Source organism: Emydura macquarii, unplaced genomic scaffold, assembly GCF_026122565.2.
Source record: "Emydura macquarii macquarii isolate MOO-44397 ecotype Brisbane River unplaced genomic scaffold, CSIRO-AGI_Emac_v2 contig_2473, whole genome shotgun sequence".
In the NCBI taxonomy this organism is placed as follows: Eukaryota; Metazoa; Chordata; order Testudines; family Chelidae; genus Emydura; species Emydura macquarii.
Window position 1 is genome coordinate 29,472,059 of NW_027132610.1, and position 21,566 is coordinate 29,493,624.

Sequence of the window (21,566 nt, forward strand, 5' to 3'; positions counted from 1 at the left end):
AGATGATCATCTGCTTTTTTCCCCCTTGGTTATAAATGACTGTTAAAAGGATAGAAATCTTTTAGCCATAGAAAGAGGACTGTCAATTTATCTAAATTAGCACTGGTCAAGTAATTCAGGGGCCTTACTTGGAATGTGGGAAACTCATGTTCAAGTCCTTGCTCCAAATCAGGCCGAGCAGAGACTTGAACTTAGGTCACCAGAGGGCCCTAACCACCAGGCTGTCGTCAGTCTCTCAGTCTCTGCTGTTGGAGCTGTTACCCTTTGTACAAATAATTAAATATTCATTGAGTGAGGGAGAGGCTGACAGTGATTAGGGCATTCGGGTGGGAGACCCAGGTTCAGGTTCCTGCTCAAATGAATATTTAATTATTTAAGCAAAGTTGAACAGCTTCAACGGCAGATATTGAGAGAGACTCGTCATGGTGGCAGTGGTTCCCAAATGTTTCCATGCATGACTCCCTTCGGTCTCATCCATGTTAACATAACCCCCAGGTTCAGTGCTTCCAATTCAGGTATTTCGGGCGGGGGAGAGAAGTTTTCATCCTTGCTCACTCCTTCCCCTCACATCCAGCCCTGCTCCCCCCATCTCTTGGGGGTCCTCGGGAGAGAGTTGCTATCGCAGGCAGGAGCACATGGACTGGGCATCCTTACCCCAGCAGCAGTGGCAGCACAGATTCCCCATCCCTGTGCTGCAAGTTCCTGCCAGACTTGGGGGGCACTGTAGCACCGTTGGCCCGTGGGTTCTGCTGCCAGTGGCAGGGATCAGCCTCTCCGGAGCCGGCTCTGTATGTGTCGCTCTTTGCCTGGGACAGGACCATGAATAGGATCCCTGCCTCCCCCGCTCCTTAAATGGAGCTCCTGGCTCCTGCCTGCTCCCTTTCTCTTCACTGCTGTCTGATGGGTTGAGGTATCTGACAGTGCTGAAAGAAGCAGCTGCTTGTTCCAGCAGAATGGCCTGGCAGGTGGAGTGAGACCCTGGGTGCTGGTGATGGCCCTCCAGAGCCTCTGCCTCCCCCACCTCACTCTTTACCCCTCATCCCTGCTGGTTTGAAGTCTCACAATCCTTGGATACCCTTTCATGATGCCCCTGGAGATTGCTATCCATAGTTTGGGAAACCCTGCCCTATATATAGCTTGATGGTAAGACACTTACTTGGAATGTGAGAGACCCAGGTTCAAGCCATTGCTCTGAATCAGGCAGAGCAGAGAACTGAACCTGAGTCTCCCACATCCCAGGTGAGAGACCCAGCACCACTGGTTCCACCGATCCCTACAGCTGCTTCCTCTTTTCCGGGTGAAGCTCTCATTCATGTCTCCCCCTGATGACCACAGGCAGTATCAGCACAAAGGATGGCATTGGACCTGGAGGAGCTTCAAGATCAGCAGCCCCAGCTGCTTGACATCCTTCATCCACAGGGATCCTCAAAGGTGGCACTCCCCCATCCTCCAGTCCGCATGAGTGGTATAGTACATCCTGGCCTCCTGCACCCCCATGCTGAAACGAGAAGAACAGTGCTAGTTTGTCCTAACTAAGAGGGCGGACTTTTTGTTTTCCCATTCATCTCCCCACCCAGCTCCCTAGTGATGCATGTGGCTACAGAGAGGCCATGCCAACACACCCAGAAATCCACTCCTCCTCAGACTGGACAGCGAAATGGTTAGACTTTTGGGGAGGAAGGTCTACTCTGTGGTGGTAGTGCAATTTCATATCATCAGCTACCTGGCTCTGCTGGCCAAATACGACTTTTAAAACGTACACTAGACTAGCATAGGTCAGGGAAAAGGTATCCCTAGACCAGCAGTAGCACTTTGAGGTGCTAGTGGACAAAGGGCGCCTCGTAGCCAAGGTCAGCCTCCAGGTGGTAGTTGATGCAGTTGACATGTCCTTGCACTCACTTGTGATGGGTATTGTCATGTGCTGCAACTCCTGGCTGCAGTCCTCTGGCTTTCCTCCCTTTTAATGAGGACAAGTTATTTTATTCAAAGACCGATGAGTCTCTTCACTTGTTAAAGGACTCAAGGGCCATACTGCACTTCCTGGGGATTTATACTCTAGCTCCACGAAGCAAACAGTAATGCCAACAATTCTGCCCCCGGCCACATGCACCTTCCTTGCTGTATTACCAGTGGCAGCTGGAACCCCTATGCAAGCACCACTGATCCCAGTATCAGCGACCCACAACCTCTCCTGCAGTCTCTTCCTTGATCCTCACTCACCAACAACCCAGTGCACAGTTTTGATGTGTCATTTGAGAGCTGTGAACCCTCCTTGTTGGCACCTCTGGCCCCACATACCATCTTTGGGGCCGTCTTGCCCTGTTCACCCACAGTTCACCAGGATATGTCATTGCCTCTCCCTCCTCGGCCATATGACAATGTACATGTATGTGAAACCGCGTGTGCATCTATGCATTCAGGACATTTGATTTATTGTGAAGGCAATGGAGCCTTCTGAACCGGTTTCGTACCAGACATGGAATTTGTGCTGTAGTGGAGTTTTGGTGATGTTTTACAGACAGTCTGTTACCCAGGGTTCTTTCAACCCAAAGCTCTTGGTAATGTTACTCTGTGCAAGGTGGTATCAGGAAATAAATTCTTTAAAACTTACCTGCCTTATGTGCATGTTAAAATTAGGAAAGACTTTATGTACAACAAAATATATGGAAATTCAAAAGCAAATACACTTTCTCATGTACGTTGTATATGACTTTTTACAATGCAGAAAAAGGGCAGAAAGTGGGTTGGACATTTATTTTTTATAGCTATTCAGAGTAAAAAGTGTAAACAGCTTCCAATAGTCTAAAATACTTCATCTGTAAAGTTTGAAGAATTTCAATATTACATATGTATAAAATTAAAAGTATAAAACATTGGTTTAATTAATTTTAGCTGCAAAAAAAAACCAAAACAGTTTTCAGTTCTGAATTAGGATGCTAGTCCATAGAAGATGATAGCCCACTGACATCAGGACAAATAAATATCCAAGTTACGGTAGCAATTCCATTCAACATCTCTGAATGAATAAGGTTTATATGAATATATGACAGGCCGTTTTTGAAATCTGTAAGAAGACATTAATGAAACAAGGAAGTGTTTTATCTTAAACAGAGAAATTTACATATCCATAACTTCTTTTTAAAGACAAAATGCTTATTTCAAACAAATGTAGAAAAAATAAAAGGCTGTCTACATTGGGTCTTAGTGCGTGACAAGTCAGGGTGTGAATGTACAGCACACTAGCTTGTTGCACATTTTGTGTACCTTGCTACCACATGCAAAAAGTTTAAAAAAGCAGTACGTCAAAGTTCCCAACAGAATTTTTCATGCACTGTAGCAGAATCCATGCAGTGATGTAGTGTGTGGCAGGCCATGCATTCGTCCTGGCTTGCTGCATACTAAGGCTTTGTCTACACTGATGGCGGCAAATTCGCCACCGTCAGATCGACTTATCTGGATCGACTGAGCGGTCAGTGAAGACCCACTCAGTCGATCCAGAAATCGACATAAGACCACCTCCTCAAGTGGCATAGCGCTGCATTGACGGGAACGCGCTTCCTGTTGGCGCAGTGCCTTGAAGACGGAGCGCAGAACAGAAGCACAGAAGTCGACGGCAGTTACGCAAGTTTTTTGTGTAGTTTGTGTAATTCTGGTCGACTGCTGCCGAATCTCCGAGGTAAGTGTAGACAAGCCCTAAGTCTCTGTGTAGACAACTGCCTTCCCCCCAATGCCAGTGTAAGCAGGACTGCTAACTGTTTTTCCGTGTGACATATGTAACTGCAATAACAGGTCATGCAAGAAACTTAGTAACCATTGGATTAAGTTCCACTAGTTTTGTGTGCTACAGATTTTAGCCATGGTGTACCATCCTGTTATTCAAACCCAGAGTAACTGCAATGCTTATACAAATTGTGTTTATATCCCCTGTTGCCAGTGCTTGTGGTCCAATTGCTCCCTTGATCACATGAATGCTTTTTCTAAATGTCGATGCCCTGTCATGTATCTGTTGAATGGGATAATACTGATTAGCTATTTGGCTCAATCCCAAAATAAACAATCACTTAAATTAATGTAAACTCTGTTTGGATGTAATTGTGGAACTCATCCAAAAATGTTGAGTGATTTGAAAGACTTATAGATGGAAATCGCTTTTTAAAAAAGGGTGAAGAGAGGAAGAAAGAAACTTGCATATATTAAATGACTTCTATTAATGTGTTTAATGATTAGTATTACTTCATACTTGAGAAAAATATGCAACTAAAATATTTTAACAATTTTTGAAAAGCAGTCTAAAATAATGAGTTCATAACAATAAATATACATTTAAAATCACTATCTTCATAACTTAGTGTGTAGTAATTATTCTTCTAGAACAAAGCACTTTTTTTCTTACTCAAATGTATACTTACTTGTATATGTAACATCTAATGTGCAAGCTAAAAGTATTTTGTGTAATATTGGAAAATGTAGCCTACTTCTGCTACTGTATTTAACAAAGCATATTTGGGATAATATATTTAAACTGAAAGATTGTTATCCTCTATTTTAATTTCAGACAGATTTAAGAACCATTGGCAAGAAATTCCTCCCCAGTGACATCAATGGTGGAAAAGTGGAAAAGGTAAGCAAGAATATGAGTTACTAATTTACCCATTTTGTCTTCTTGACAATAGCTATATTTTTCGTGCTATTTGAGTATTCTGGCATACATTACTTCATATATCTACTGTGCAGATATTTAGATATTTGTGCATACATCTATTTCTTTCACCAGTTTTGGAAATTTTGTCAAGTGTAAGCCACTTCTGTCTGTGTTGAGCACAGGCTCTTCAGTCAATTAAATAAACGGAAATCTGATGCATTTAAAAACTGGGGATTCTGTGTGCTTAGTCCTCATAGAGTACTTAAATTCACTCCTTTATTTTTGTTCATAACCAATTGTAGTTCTTAACTGTAGTTCAAATTGTTATTTTTTACTTCCAAGTTTTGACTGACTGTTACTGAAAGTTTTGGAAGCGTTTTTCATTGGCACTTAGTTGCTGAAGTCAAGACAGGTTTGTTTCAAGTAAGGTTTCAGAGTGGAGAGATGTGTAGATTTGATCATCCATTGCTGCTGTGCTATCTGTCTGAAACTTTGACAACTGTTGTACTAGCTTTAATGAAGGAAAACAGTAACAGAAGAAACTCTGAAAATAAACAGTAAAACGTCATTTGAGACCTTTTGTTTTGTAGGATAGATTTTAGTTTTGAACCAAACACTGCTTTAGCTCTTAACCATTTAAATAAACAAGCTTTCTCTGAAAAAGGGTTTTATTTTTTATTTTATTCATCAAGACTTTTTGTAAGCATTTCTAGAAAATTTTAAGTTGGTGTTTTATCATGTGTTGCTGGTAGATGGATTGTTTTGCCATTGAAGCTTCTAAATAATATGCTGTTTAAGTTTGAGGTTTTCAGTTCACATCAGACAAGTGCTTTCTTCCCACTTTGTTTTTCATTTGAATCCTTTTTTGTTCATCTACTGTATTTCCATATCTGCTTTCTGAGTTATATTCTTCTTGGAAAATCACATGCAGTTGATGAGCTGATAGCTTTTCTCATACTGAGAAATTAGCATGAAAAAGAAGAAAACAAATACTTCATACTCTCTCTACCTCAACATTGTAAAGTGTTTAAGTATCACTGGATTTTTGGTTCTTCTCACATGATATCCATTGGATCCTGTTGGCAAATGCATGTAGCTTTGAGAACTGGTTTAATTTCTAAAATGATCTAAGTGTTACAATTTTTTGAGCTCTTATTACACTCCCATGGATTACTTGAAGGGTAGCTATTCATTAGTTTTCATTGATCACTGAGGCTATGTCTACACTGACAGCGGCAAATTTGCCGCCATCAGATCAACTTACCTGGATCGACTAAGCGGTCAGTGAAGACCCGCTCAGTCGATCCAGAAATCGACATATTAAGACCACCTCCTCAAGTGGTGTAGCACTGCGTTGACAGGAATGCGGTTCCTGTTGGTGCAGTGCATTGAAGACAGAGCGCAGAACAGAAGTACAGAAGTCGACAGGAGTTACGCAAGTCTTTTGGGTAGTTTGCGTAACTCTGCTTCGACTGCCGCCAAATCTCCGAGATAAGTGTAGGCAAGCCCTGAGAGTAGACCAGATAATTGTACTTGACATTGCCTTCAGGGCTTTTCCCTCAAAGAAGATGCTTGCTGAAATATTTGTTATCATGACCTTGTTACTTGAAAATTGGAAGGCCATTCTCTTTCAGAAATATATTTGCATACTGAAAACTTAATCAATAATCTAGTTGTCCTTGTCACCACCCAATTCTCTTTTTTTTGCCATCTCTGAATGGATTAGAGAATGCAACTCTGTCATAGTTTGTCCCAAGACTGTGTTTCACAAAAGGTTCTGTGTTTGGATACCATGGTGACAGGTGCTTTAGAAATAACAGAGATAGTAATGGCCAGCTGTTACAGGAAGAGATTGCCAGAAAATACAACTGTACTTTGCAGAATCGCATGCAGCAAAATAGTGAACTATGCTTTAAAGCTTTTGATTGGGAAGGTGAAAAAAGAGTTCTGCACTCTTAGTTTAAATTTCAAGGCTTTCTTACAATTCTCTTGCTAGCCCTAATGCATAATCTAAGGTATGTTGCTACATTATGTGCATTTGAGGGATGTGATTTTCACTTTGAAGCATTTATAGCACTGTGTGCAAAACTTAGTATGTAATGATATTGTTATATATACATAGGGTCTATGTGGCAGATAATTTGTATAATGTTTGTTGAACATTCACAGAGCATCTAAGGGGTTAATTAGCTCTTTTAGTTATTTTTATCAGCCTGTTGTTTGGATTTCATTTTCTCTCTCTCCTATTTTTTGGGTTCTTTTTGCCTTTTTTGGTTTGTTTATTCATCTTTTCCTGTTAATGTGTTCCTCTGTCATCCTATGCTGAGTTGATCTGCTCAGTGTGAGGGTGCATAGGTTTTCAAAGAGGAAGAGTCTAGTAAATCTCACTTCACTGCTTGCAAGCTGAGCACAGAGATCTGGGGACTGTATAAGAAGTTAATCTAAAAATCAGACCGATCATGTTGGGGTTATGTTGGGACGTTTGATTCTAAAACTGATGTATTCTCAGTTTTCACTGAGCATGGGGAGACTCAAGAGCTTCAATTTCAATAGGTATAGCTTTGTTAGTTAAGTCTTAAATCTGATAGTAAAATGATCTAGTGAGAATGATCTTTTGGATTCTTTATATCAGCATGACTATTTTAGATTTTTCATATCTACCTCTTTGTTGCTAAAAAATAAAATTTTAAAATAACCATAATGCCTGGAAATGTACTGCCTTTTTTGTCCTTTTGCTGCAGACAGAGGCCATGTCTATACTGACGGCGGCAAATTCGCCGCCTCCAGATTCATTTTTCTGGATCCATTGAGTGGTCAGTGTAGACCCGCCCAATCGATCAGGAAGTCGATGCTGGTAAACCACCCCCTCAAGTAGCGTAACACAGTGTAGACAGTGCGCAGAAGGGAAGCAGAGCAGTCGACGTGAGTTACGCAAGTTACTCTGCCGCCAAATCTCCAGGAAAGGGTAGACCAGGGCAGAGTCAGCCAGTAGAGGGAGCACAAGTTAACTAAGTTAATTCCTTTTTAAAAACCACAAAGTAGAAGACACTTCAACATAATTGAGTTGTGGGAATTATCTCACTGTGAGCTACGACTGCAACGCTGTATTTCAGAAATACAGGGTAGACCTTAAAGGTCCCCAATCTTAACTTGAGCCTCTGAGGGTGAGTCTCTTCTCCTCTCTCTTGTCCTTTCTGGGGGGGTTCTCTCTCTTCATCTCTGGGTGCTGCAGAGAACCCAGGGCCGTCGCTGTGGCTTCTGTTCAGGTTCTGCACAGGTGCCAGGAGTTGTCAGAGTTGTCAGTTTGCCTGCTGCAGTGCTATGCACTGCTGGAAGGCTTTGCTGCAAGTTAGCAGGGGATGCCATTTTAAATTTCAGTGGGAGGGGCAACTTTCAGCACGGGTCCAGGAACCAAAGGGTGCCCAGACCAAATTTGAATGGTGTTGCGACCCCCTGCACCAGGTTGCAGTGCCATTCAAATTTGGTCCAACCACCTCTCTGTCATGTCAAATGGATGATAAGGCCAAATTTAAGAGGGATTGTGACAATGTGCACCTGGTCAAGTTGTCAACCAGCAGCACTTGGCAAAGTGAAATGCTGGAGCGCGGCTCTGTCCTGGAATTCGGGTGCAGGAGACATGCTCTGAGCCACTTTGGCAGCACTGCACCCTACTTGAAATATAGGATAAAAGGCATCCTGTACTGAATGGACAGGCAATATTTTATTTAAATAAGGGACATCCTTTATAATATGGGAATGTTGGTAATTTTTGGCATAAACACAAAGGGCCATAACCTGGCCTAAGCAGTAACTGGGGAAGGCCCTTTTGTTGTTATGATCTTCCTGCAACACACCCTGGTTCTTTGTGGTATCTGTGGAGGACCAGGAACTTTATAACCACGCAATAATTTCTCCCCTAAAAAGACAAAGTCAAGGTATGCAGAAGATTGTAAATAAACTATATGGTCTTGAACAAACCTTATTCCTTGAATTTTGACTTACTTCCTAGTCAGCAGACTCGCTTAACAAAAGCCAATCCATATGTTTCTGTTGAAAGAATATTGTTTAGTTATATGACCACTAAGGGAGACCATAAAAGTATTACTGTACCTTGTGAAATTGCGTAGTCTAGGAATTGCGTGCTGTGCTTTGCAGTCCTGGAATCATTAAAATTAGTTTAACATTTGGGGAACACATGCACATTGGCTGTAGATCCAATGATTTAGTTGGGGTTGGTCCTGCTTTGAGCAGAGGGTTGGACTAGATGACCTTCTGAGGTCCCTTCTTACCCTAACCTTTTATGATTCTGTGATTCAAATGCTCCATTTATTTGAACATTTATTTAAGGGCTCATCCATCTAACATTAGTTCTTCTCTTTCCATCAGTGTAAGTGGTATATGAGCTGCCATCTTTGTCTTGAACTGTGTGTTTTAAGGTATGTTTTTGGTAGTTTTAAATATTTAGCTTTAGTGTTTAATGTAGTTTTTAAAAAGTAGAAATAGCAATTTTAGCTTAGGTATTAGAATAGCTGGATTCATGGCAAATAAAGAGAAGTAATCAGGTGATAACTGCTGCATGTCATGTCGCAATATGTACAGACTAGCATGCTTGCATAAAATGCCTAGGAAAAAAGCTTCCTCCTGAAATGGTGCTCTGCCTCTGCAGCTTTTATGCTAAGAAGCTTTGATCCAGAGGGTGCCTTTTCCAGGTTAGTTCTTAGTCACCTCACCTGGGACCTAAACCACTCCTGCTGCTAGGTACCCTTTCTGCTCAAGGGTATGACATGAGAGATCAAAAAGTGGGAAGATCCTAGAGGGAGGGAGGGAGTGTGTGTGTTATATAGACTGAACATCACTAACAGCATGGACTGGAGCTCTGATATGTTGAATAAGAGAAGAAGGATCTGAGAAACTGACAATGCTGACTGTTAAAGATGTGACCTATAGAATTTCTATAATGTCTGAGATTTAAATTTTCTTAGGTGAGACTAGGGAGTCTAAAATCTGTGGAGTTTTTTTGTGAAATTTTGATCAACTTCTTTCAATTTTTGTAGCAAACTTTTATTTTATTTAAATCATGTTAAATCTTAGATTTTTTTTTCCTGGTAAATCCTTATAGTCTGTTCCAAAGAGAAAATGATTCTTCAGTCTCTGAGGTAATGAGGTAATGAATACTGAGGAGAACTTTCTGTCCAGATACCTCTTTGGTTCTCAGTCACAGGCCCAGACCAACAGATAACATAGCAGTAAATGTATTTGAGCAATATTTGAGTAATTAAAATCACTTAACATGCAGAAGATCTGACAACGTCTTTAATCTTTTAACATTATTACCTATTACTTTTATGGGATATACCATAAAATATTTGAACAGTGCAAAAGCACATGAGATCATATAAAATGGCATTATGTAAGTAAGCCTGGTTGCTGTGATTCAACCAACATAGCACCTGCTGTTTGGGATTCTCTGCAAGCCATAACCAGTTATTAGTGACTTAGAGGAACTTGAGAAAAAATTAGAATGTACATTTCAGGTTATTTATGGGTAGAGTGCCACTTTTACTTTCCTCTTTGAATTGAACAAATTAAAAGTTTCTAGATGATTTTGGAAAGTATTTTAGGTCAGCTATAACTATCTGCATATTGAATACATGCATTTCTAATTTAGTCTAATCTTCCTTGGAAAATAACTGAAAATCAGTGCCCAGACACAGAGATTTGCAGATTTAAGTCTTAAGAATTACTCACAGTTAAGGTACCTTGAAAGACAGCACAGAGTCTGCATAAAATACTTTGTGACTTTGTGACAGACGAGATGTGAAGCGTGACATGGGTATTCAAATATCATCACTGACACACACGCTCATTGTATTCATTGTGTGTATTAACAACACACATGATTTATTTTCTATGTATGTTTTGCATAGCTCTTAAAATTTGTATTTCCAACATCAACCACCAGATGGCTACATTAGCTTAAAATTAAAAATCCTTGCCCCTCTTCCCCAAATGCATATATGCCATGAATAGCCAAGAAGTATCTTGAATTAAATACAAATAAGACTTGTAAAATGCTTAAAGCATTGCTTTAGTTTTCTGTTACAAGTTAAAAAGAGGTAAAAAGGAACTTCATTTCTGATAATTGATTGGAGAGATGCTTTTGGCAGTAATTTAAGCTAACTGTAGTTATGAGTTACCCTATAATTCCTATCGCATTCTTTGTAAAGTTACAAAGTAGGTTTCCTACTATTTCTGTAGTAATTCGTTATGTCAGCAGCATTCATGATTGTGTTCTTTTGTTCCTTCCTCAGCTTTCAGTGGCCATTTTTTTCTTGACTGTCTTATACATTAGTTCGTAAAATCAATCAAATAATTCAGGATGGTCTAACTTTTTCATAATGTGAAACACATGTTAGAAAGATTATATTGTGGAACTCTTCTTTTCTCATCTAGTTGTGACTGTGTAGCATCAGTGACAGCTACAGTAGTTCTTATATAAGAAAGTATTTTTAGGTAAGTAATCATCTTCATCTTGCACTCAACTGAAATAGCTCTCTCCAAAGTCTATGACCTCAGCCAAATCTCAGAACCAGTACTCTATCCTCACCCTTTTTTATGTGTTAGCCACAGTAGATAGAGTGGTCCATGTTCCTCTGCTTCAAATGTTGTCCTTTGTTGAGTTCCTGAGTTTCTTTTCCTGGTTCTTCTCCTACCTCTCTAGTCACCTCTCCAGCGTAACCTTTGGAGGATCTCCTCATCTGCCGCCCAGCTTTCTGTAGGTGTTCCATAGGTCCTTGGTCCCCTTCTTGTCTTCCTTTACACCTTATCTCTGGGTAAACTCATCGCAAACACAAATTCAACTACCATCTGTATGCTGATGACTCATGGATGTTCCTCTCTGCTCCAGATGGGACTCTTTCTATTCAAACTAAAATCTCTGCCTGTCTCTTTGATATCTCATAGATGTCTAGCTATCAGCTCAAGCTCAGCATGGTTAAAAGAGAGCTCTTAATGCATCTTCCCCACCCCTACAGCCATTCCTGCTATCTTCTTTCTCTATCTCTGTGGATAAGACAACCATCATGCGTTTCATTCAGGCCTATAACCTGAGTGTTATCTTCAACTTGGATCTCCTTCTGGGTCTTCACATCCAGGTTGTGTTTAAATCTTGCAGATTCTTTCCATATAACATCTTCTCTAAGATATGTCCTTTCCTATAGATCCATTCATACAGCTAAAACTCTTGTCCAAGGTCTCATCATCTCATGTCTTGATTAATGCAGCATCCTTTTCTCTGGCCTTGACAAAAGTAGTTATGCCCCACTCATATCTATTCAGAACATTGCTGCAAAGATCATTTTCCAAGATTGTTTCTTTGGCCAGGTCACCGTTCTCTTTGCTTCCCTCCCTTAGCTCCCTTTTCTCTATTATATCGAATATAAGCTACTTGTCTTCACTTTGAAGGCCTTTCTTGAGCTATCCTTACTCTACCAATCACCTTCAGCATCAAAATGTTGTCTTCCGTCTCTGATTGGCCCAAGACAACAGCCTTGAGTACTCACTGTTATATATTCAAACAAACCTCTTCATGCTTTTTCGTATGTTGCCCCATATGCTTGGGATATGCTTCCTCTAAACTTCCACAAAGCCACTTGATTACTCTTGAGACCCCTCCTTAAAACTCTCTCCTTTGTCATGATGCTTTCAGAAAAACTTGACAATGCTTAGGGTGCTCGTATGCTGAGACCCCAGCCTATTTTGCTGACCAATATTGTGTCATTGTTTCTTCATACTGCCCTGTCTCTGTCTATATCCATATGTTGTCTCTTGTTTTATACATAGATTTTAAGCTATTTAGGGCAGGAGCTATCTTTCTGTTTTGCGTTTGTTCAGCGCCTAGCACAGTGGGGTTCCTGGTCCATGTCTAGGATTCCTAGGTGCTATGATACTATTAAAAATTAATACCTTGAGAGTGGTGTCCATTTTAGGGAAAGAAAATCTGTCTCACTTCGCTTCTTATTTAATCTCTAACCTGATTTATTCTGTTCTTCTCTCCCCAGCTTATATTGCCTACTCTTTGGCTCCCCTGCACATTTATAACCTGCCAATGACTTCTATCTCCATTTCCACAGGGGGCTTCTGATAGTTGCCTGTAGTTTCAGTCCTGCTGCTGGCTCCATTCCCTTGGACAGCTCCTGCTTCCACTTCCTCTTTTATGCATCATTAGTCTCTAATGAAGCTGTTTTTGCTTGGAAAACCCTACATAATACTGGATACAAGAAGAAGCCAAACCAATTTGACATGGCAACTCTGTGGTCCATCAGAAAGTACTCTGAAGACCAGTTTGGGAACAGATGAAATAATGCATTTCAGGCGTTTAGGAATCAAATACAACAGCAGTTTTCGAAACAATTGTGTATGTCTCATTTGCCTGTTATACATCCTATAACATAACCTGAATTATAAAAGATAGGTATTGCTAAGAGTTTATAAGAAAATCCTTTCATGACAGAGTCCACAGGCATCAATTTGTGAAATAAAATAGTTAAAGTGTACTCTTCTGTCTAGATGATTAATTTGCTACATTTTTTGTACACTTTGTATTTTCCCTACCTGGCTAGAATTGTAGCATCTATTTCTTGCATTCAGAAGGACAGCACTAATGGTCTTCTGTCTGCTGATACTTAATATATGTTGTAATATGGACAGTTTGATGTGCCTGAGAGAAAGATGTCAAGCACCTGCCTCGAAAAGCTAATTCTTAATTGATGTAATGGGAGTACCAGTGTTCTATCTGGAGCCATGATCCAAAATAGTCCTGGTTTATTAACCTTCTGAACATTCTGGGAGGCCTGTTTGTTTGCTATAAGTGTGAGGGACTATGCTGCTGGAAAATCATGAATATCTAAAGTATTTTTATTTGCTTGATGATAATATATGCTAATTCGGTGAAGGAAGTGAGTATATTTGTCTATTTCTATAATTGAATTCTTAACCTTAACAAATACTCAGAGCAAAGCATAAGCACTCCTTAATATTGAATGAGTGTGCAAATTGAAACAAAAGTAAACTGAGCAATACTTAGCTTAACTTTACTATTCTGGACCAGTGTATGATAATGTTTTAATTTATTTAAACAGTATTCATGGGGAAAAAGGGATCATTTTAAATTGTTGCACACCAAGTAATTTTAATTTAAAAATGACTAAAAAGAGTTTGTTTAGAGAAACAAGAAATGGTACGCCAGTTCTTATGACTTTTTTCTTTTGCTGCCAGTTCAGGAGTGTGACTCCTACTGCTTTAGTCACTGGTATTCTTTTACCTATCTTCGGGGATGCCACAATTAAAGCCAAACATAATAATCCATTATTAACTAAGACTATTTTATTATTAAAGAAAGGAGAAGAAAACAAAGCAACAAAAATGATGGAACACAAATGATAAACTTGTTACTTCTGTTAAAATCTCTTCTATATGCCTGTCAGAGAGCACTGAACAGAGATTACACCTTGGAGAGTGAACCTCTTCTGGGAATGTTCTTCATTTGGTATGTTAATACCTAAGTATATTAATTGTTTCCAAATTTACGGATACCAGCTTAGTATCTCATATGTACTTAAGCTGTTTATAATTGGGCAAAATAATTTAAGGACAGGAGGACCCTGTGGTTATTAATAATAACCAGGCAGTTTAGAACAAAGGAAAGTAAAAAAACTCTAATGAAATCAAAGAAGATATTTAAATCAGTTATTTAGAAGAAGCCATTTAAAGAGCTGTCTTAAAACAGATAATTACAAATATTAAGATTCTTAAAGCTGATTCAGTTCCACTATTTCTCTGTTTATCACTGTTTTAATTCCCATTTAAGCCCCTGTTTACCACTGTTTAAGCTCCTCTCCAGAATACATTGTGTAACCATTTGGTGATTAAAAGGAGAATTGTTAGGATATTAAGTTACAACACCATTTCCATATCCCAATAAAATCATCTTTTACATTTTTAAATCAAATCCTTTCAAAGTGTTTTAGGTAACTTCCTCTTGCCAATCCATGTTGAAGACTTGGGAGGAGAACTTTTGGGAAGGGTTCTTGATTTGGTTTCTTCTTGAATCTTCTGTTTTTCTTAATTGCCTGTGGTAGCTTGCTTTTAGAGATAGACAGGATAAGTTGATGTGTGCTTGCTGTTTAAGCAGGGTAGCAGAGGGAAAATGTCGGTGTGTGTTTGAGCATGGTTATCAGGGAGCATGTTTGTATGAGGAGTGCTCACTTCAGAGGTTTTTTTAATACTCTTGTTCCTTTGCCCATGAAATTATAGGAAAACGGACCTCTTTCAGGCTTTTCTAGATTCAAAGATAGTTGCTGTCATTCTTTCTTTTGCTCATTAACTTCATGGGTTGTCCTTTGGAGCCTCTTCGTGTTATGATCATGCAGTTTGTTAATTCATTATGTGTTAGGGTTGTAATTCTTTCTTGACAGTCATATTTCCTTTGTCATTATGGTGGGAAAGTCTCAGTACATCTTTAAAGTTAGTTTTAACTTTTTCTTTTTATTCACTCCATTTCTAAGATACTTCTTTAGTTTTATGAGAGATCACCAGGAAATGAATTTCTGTTTTCAAAAAGTCCAGACACTCCTGTTCTTTAGAGAAAGTTTTTTAGTTCTTAAAAGTCTTTTTTAGAAAAATCAGTAATTCTTAAAAAGAATCTTTATCTTAAATAGTTATTAAAGAAATTGTTGATTCTTTATAGCAATTTTAATCTACCTTGTCTTCCTGAGGTAGATTAGGGAGTTGTTTGAGGAAAGCCAGTAATTAATTCTCCATTAATATAAATATTCTATATTTAAATGGCTTCTTAAATTAGTAATTAGTTTAGCAAGATATTTAGATTCCATGTTTGTGCGTAAAGCATTTTACTATTTACATAGCAGTGATATTAGGAATTAATGTTAGGAGCTTTTCCTTTAGCTAACATATTTGTGAGTATGCATGTCACAAAAATGTTTGCCATCTCAGCATTTAAGAAATTAACAAAAGGTTTAAAACATTTCCAACTACACATTTTTTTTTCCTAGAGGCTTTTCTTTGCAAAGAGCACAGGGTGGAGCTTATTTTATCTCTAGGTATTATGGCTTGATAAGGATCTTCATTGTTAATTCTCTGTGAAGTCCTTTTGACTAAATTGTATTTACCAGTTGCAGCCTTTACTTTTAAAACTCCTGTCAAGCATTCTGTACGTAGCACCAATCACAACAACCAAGCATATATCAATTTTTCAAAACATATTTTAAAAGTAATTGGCAGAGAAAATGGTAAAGCAAGAAAAAGTGAAAAATGCAGCTTTTCTGATTTTTATGTAAACACCCTTGGGATAATAAATGAGGTTTTATGGCCAAGAGGAAGTTATCTCCATGACATTTGCTTGTCTCTGGGATGCCAGAAGGAACATTTTATAACAAAACTAATTAAAATATGCCCAGGTATTGTTATATTTTCAAGCATCTTGGCTGTAACACATTTGTAGTTATAGCTTAGTATTCAGTAATAAAGGCACAAACAAGTTAGGTTGTGCATAACCTACAATTAAAAATAAGTTATAATAATTCAATTTAATATCATTTTTGCATCAATAGTGAGGTCTTCCTCCCTACCAAAAACTTAAATTATAGGTGTATTCTGAGAGGCAGGAAAGGTGGGGGCTTAGAATCATAGAAGATTAAGACTGGAAGGGACCTCAAGATGCCATCTAGTCCAATTCCATAGTTTGGCAGAGTTTGCTGTGATGACATAGTGTTGCTGAGAGTCCAGTATGCTTTGAGTTAGGACTACATCATAAAAAGATCCTAAAATGTGAGAGAAATCTACAGTTATAAGATCTAGCAGAATTTTTTTTTTTTTAAGTTGGATTAGGTTAAGACTAGTTAAGAAAAAGGTAGATCATGTTTCAACAGATACTTTGCTGGAAGAAAGCTAGTTGATGTATTTTGCTCTTTATTTTTTAAAGTATTATTCCTTCATGTACTAAAGTTACCTGATCCATGCAGATTTTGCTTTTTAATTTTTTTTTAAACACATTGAAGGAGGAGAAAACCTGAGGCTTTACGTTTGAAGGTATACTTATAGTATAAGCTTCTCTTATTTAGTTTGTTGCTGTATGTTAGTTTTTCTAATGGTTTCTTTAATGAGTATCATTTGAGTTGATTTTTTTAATCTTTACAATTACCTTTAAAATGTAAAATCACTAACATAATTTGAAGTATATGTTTAAAATGTTTTAAAATATGTAAAAAAAAAAAAAAAAAAAACACGTCCCCCTTATATAATCTGCAGAACCCAGTGTGCAGAATTCAGTGTCTTGCTCTGTGACAGCAGGTGATATTTTTTTTCTATTATGTTAGTGATAAATGCAAGTAAGATACTCCTTGCCTGGCGCCCTCTCAGTATAGTGTTAGAAGCATTTTCCAGTTCTTCTTCAAGTGCTTGCCTCATCTCAATTCCAATTAGGTGTGTGCACACCGTGTGCACTGTCGCCGGAAGGTTTTTCCCCTAGCAGCACCTGTCAGGTCAGAGCAGGTGCCCCCTGAAGTGGTGCTTCTGTGGTGCTGTATAGAGGGCCCTGCTGACCCACTGCCATCTCAGTTCCTTCTTACCACCCGTGACAGTCGTTGGAACTTCTTACCTCACTTCCCGGCAAGCTTTCCTTTAGCCAAAATAAAAAATATGTTTTTGTCAATTGTTGTTAGTTGTATTAGCTGTAGACAAGTTTTATTTTGGGGGTACTCCCTCCCCAAACCTGCCCATGGGCTGTGGCATGCCTCGGTCCCAAGGTGTCAAACCATGCAGGTTCTGCTACAAGTCCATGCCCAGAGGAAATGTGCACAAATCTTGTGTAAAATAACTGGGAGAAGCACACCAAGTGGATAGTGCAAGATTCACAGGTTCTTTTGGCTTAGGAAAAAGGACAGGAGCATTAGACTTAAATACCTCCTCATGGAGACAGCGCTTCGTTATCAGCTGAGTTCTGACTCAGCAGCTAGCACATTGGTGCGGAGTGTGTCGGCCTCTATAAGAGAGGCTATGGTGCTGAGTCACTCTTCAGCACTGAAGACACAGCACTGCTCTCACTCGTCGGTGCCTCAGAAGAAGCACAAAAAATCAGATGGGGTGTTCGCCGAAAGTGAGGGCTGCAGACAAGGGAGAGACCCGGGTGCATCCCACACTGGGACACCCGGCTCCCTCCCCACCGTTTCCAACATCGTCAACTTCAGCCCTGCAAGGGTGTCCGGTGCCATTGGACTCATCCGAGAGGGAGAGCCATGTGGGGTTGCTGCACTCTCCTTCTAACCCAGACACTTTTGAGATGGTGTGGGACTTAATAGCCATGATGGCTCAGTTGTCCCCTGCCAGAAGGGAAGAGCAGGAAGTAAGTCCTCCGGCACCACAGTCCATCACGGTGCCATCCAGATGCAAGCCTGCTATGGCTTAGCAGCAATTGCCCTTTCCTCAGCACCATGCCCTGGATTCATCTCGCTCAGTCCCACCATAGTCTCCATGGTCTGAGTCCCAGTCATCTGACTTAGAAGTGGAGTTTTATGTGTCCAGACACATCTGACACCGGTCACAAAGACGCAACAATCGGCAGGAACAAGGACAGAACCCTTTTTTGGGACCATGGCAGCCCCAGTGGCAGATTCCTCCCCAGTGGCCCTTTTGGACTCCCTGGGCTTATCATTAGGCCAAAGGATCCTCATCTAGGAGGTCATACTCCGTCATCTCGCACACAAGTAGCTCAAGGCCATCAGTACCGCGACCATCTCCCCACGGGACTGAGAGGGAACGTGATCACAGCACCAAGGAGAGAGCGAACTCCGATGTGGATCTTTGTACCGAGGACACACACGGCACCGTGAGAGATGCTGCAGAGGAACAGCAGGACTCTGCAGAGCAGGAGGACCCATCTCTCCCCCTCATCCTCAGAGGAGGAAGTGACAGGGACCCGAGCTACATCCCCTCCGATGGATATTAGGGCCCACCAACAGTTGCTGAGTAGGGTGGCAAAGAACGTAGGCCTCCAAGCTAAAGAGGTGCGGGAGTCAGGGGACCAAATGGTGGACATCCTGACCCCAGAGGGCCCTTCTTGGATGGCGAGTGAGTTCAAAAAGTATGAAAGCTTGTTTTGCTCTTGAACCTCTGAGTAAAAACGAGGTGTAAAAGAATGAGACCTGCCGTCTCTAAAATCTTGAAGGACATAGTGACCAGAAATAATTATTTCAATTCACTAAGTAGAGATAATACTTTCTTTTGTTTAATTAATCAGCTAGTTTTAATTGGAAAACATTTTTGATAAACCTTTTTCTTATGATTCCAGCATATTTCAGGTAGTTTTTATTTAATAATATAGATAAATAAATAAATAAAATGCAATGTTAGTGCATTTTTAACTGAATTTAAATTTCCATCCCAATAGAGCTTGCCACAAGTCACAAATGAAAAATCAATCATCTGATAAATAAATGCATCATTCACCATTTTCGAAAAGAATAATGAAAAGGAAAAAATAAGCATCTGAATAAATGTAAATTAAACTATATAGTTGCTTAAATGTAAATTACAGTTTGCTAAATCCTCCTGGTTTAGCAAAAAGCACCTCCATATTCTGTGTTAGTTTTAAATTAATATGATTTAATGGTTATCAACTAATGGGAATCATCCTTTCTTTAGGGAAATGACAAAAAATAACTAAATGCAAAACGCTATTTCAATCGATAGATTTTGATAGATTTAAATCAAGCCTTTGTGCTTGCAGATTTAAATCATGTTTAAATCAGCAATTTAAATTGTTTTGATTTAAATCAATGCACACTTCCAGATACTTGTTTTTTTTCTTTTAAAAAAAGTAATTTTCTGAGCATTTTACTACTTCCACCCTTGAAAAACTGACTCTTGCACAAGCCATTGTCAATCTTGTTCTATCAAATTTTGTGAAGCAATGTGTTGCTGGACAGAGAATGGAACAAGGGAACAGGAGACACAGCACACATTTCAACAGAGCCATTTAAATTATTTTTAATCTGAAGAAATGTTATTTTCAAAAAGAGAATATGTTCTAGGTGTCAGTGAGACTTAACCATAAATATTTAAAAGCATGATGACTTTTTATTGGTGATGTTACAAGGAAGATATGTTTGTCTTCTTATAGGACCTTAACTAAAGAGAGACTACCACCTCTGCAATGAACTCCTTACCCACTGAATTGTTATGCAGCCATGGCTCCTGTAGCTTCATAAATACAGGCCTCTACCACTTGAGCTACACGAAAATTTCTGTTGATTATTTTTAGAACTATTTTCTTTTCTTTTTAAGCTTCCAACATGCACATGCACATGTACTGTCCAGTCCTGCTCCCACTGAAGTCAAGGGAATAAAAACTGTCATTGACATCAGAGAGCAGGATTGGGCCAATTACTACGATTTAAATTTAGAAGAACAGATCGGGGCAAAAAACGACCAGCAACAAAAACCATTAACAGTATTTTGCAATTGCAACTTTTTCTTCAAATAGAGCCAGTATATTTGTTTACTGGAGATTTAACTGTATGGGAAGTTCAAGTTAAGTAGGTCTTCAAGTAAACATTAAGTAATTCTTCCTTTCGTTCTTTATCAGAAGCTACCCCTCCAACTTTTATATTTGGTAAAAATGATTTACTGAGACCCTGCAGAGATCCAGATTCCTTAAAACATGTTTATAAGTTTAAAGAATAAAAAATGTACCAGTGAAAATTCATGGTCTTTCTTTTCCCCCTTTTCCCCCCCCTCCAATTACTGATTCAAAGCTGCACGATCATCCTATCTAGATGGTATGTTGACGTATACTAGGAGGGCAATTTAGAAACTGAGGAATATGCTCACCGAGGAGGACTTTTCGTTTTGCAAGTAACTAATCATAAGAATGTAATAATAATGCATTTCATCATGAATCTCCCATGTAGGCTTCTTTATTTTGCTGTGATTATGATACCAGCTCTGAGAAATGGTAATGTGGTTCTTAGAGCGCATGGTTCTTGCTTCCTTTGCTGCACAGGCTACCTCTTTTATTCTTTTTAGTCCCTGTTTTCCTTTTCTTCCTCACCAGCTCCTTACTGTTCTTTCGATGCATTATTTATTTCCTTCTTCCCAGTATTCCTTCAATGTGTTATCCCTTTTTCACTCATATTCTCATCTTCAACAAAATCCTTCTGTCCCCACCCCAAATCTCCTTCATTTCTAAGTTCCCTCCCACCATCAATCTCATTTTTCTCTATTCTGTCCTTCTTGATTTACCCCTCATCTTCCTTCAGATACATTCACATTCCATCCATCAGCTCCCACTTTGTGTTTCTGTTAGCCACCAACATTCTTCAGTCCCGTGTCTGTCCCAGCTCTCTTATCTGTCAAGTTCTGATTGCTCCTCTGGTGTAGCAGGGAGAGTAAACAAGTAGTGGCTGTAGAAGGGAAAGTGTGAATTTGCTTCAGTCTCTTCTCCAGTTCCCCTCTCCGGAATTAGAGACCAAAGTCTAGCAGCAACAGATTTGTCATCCTTGTTTTTAGGTGGTTTGGGATTAATCTCTCTATACCTACAGATCAAAGGAGTGCAGGGAGAACCAATATGGATATTATTTGTGCTACATCTTAACTATCCAGGGTGGATAAAAATTCCTTTTTAAATTTTAAATTAAATACATTTTTCTCTTTAAAATTTACCTGCTTAAAAATAAATTTGAAATCATGACAATTTATGTTAAAGCCTACATTTACTGTAATCTATTAAAATCGTGTAAATAAATTAAAATAAAATATGTTGTATCAGTGAGCCCCCCTCAATTTTTAATGGGTTAAAAGGTTCTGCTTTTGAATTACATAGAGAATCAGGGGAAAATTTTGAGGCCAA

At 39.2% G+C, this 21,566-nt stretch overlaps 1 protein-coding gene across 3 annotated transcripts in view; it reads left to right on the forward strand.

The window, feature by feature from the left end:
• The window catches only part of TDRD3 (tudor domain containing 3), a 208,888-nt gene that overhangs the window by 72,295 nt on the left and 115,027 nt on the right, over positions 1-21,566 (forward strand). The window contains exon 3 of one of the 3 annotated variants that reach the window (XM_067563207.1): positions 4,556-4,621. In XM_067563207.1, coding sequence (XP_067419308.1) covers positions 4,556-4,621 — 66 coding nt within the window. Of the gene's footprint in view, positions 1-4,555; positions 4,622-20,525; positions 20,573-21,566 lie in introns of those variants that run through there. The other 2 variants (XM_067563208.1, XM_067563209.1) reach the window with 2 other exon arrangements.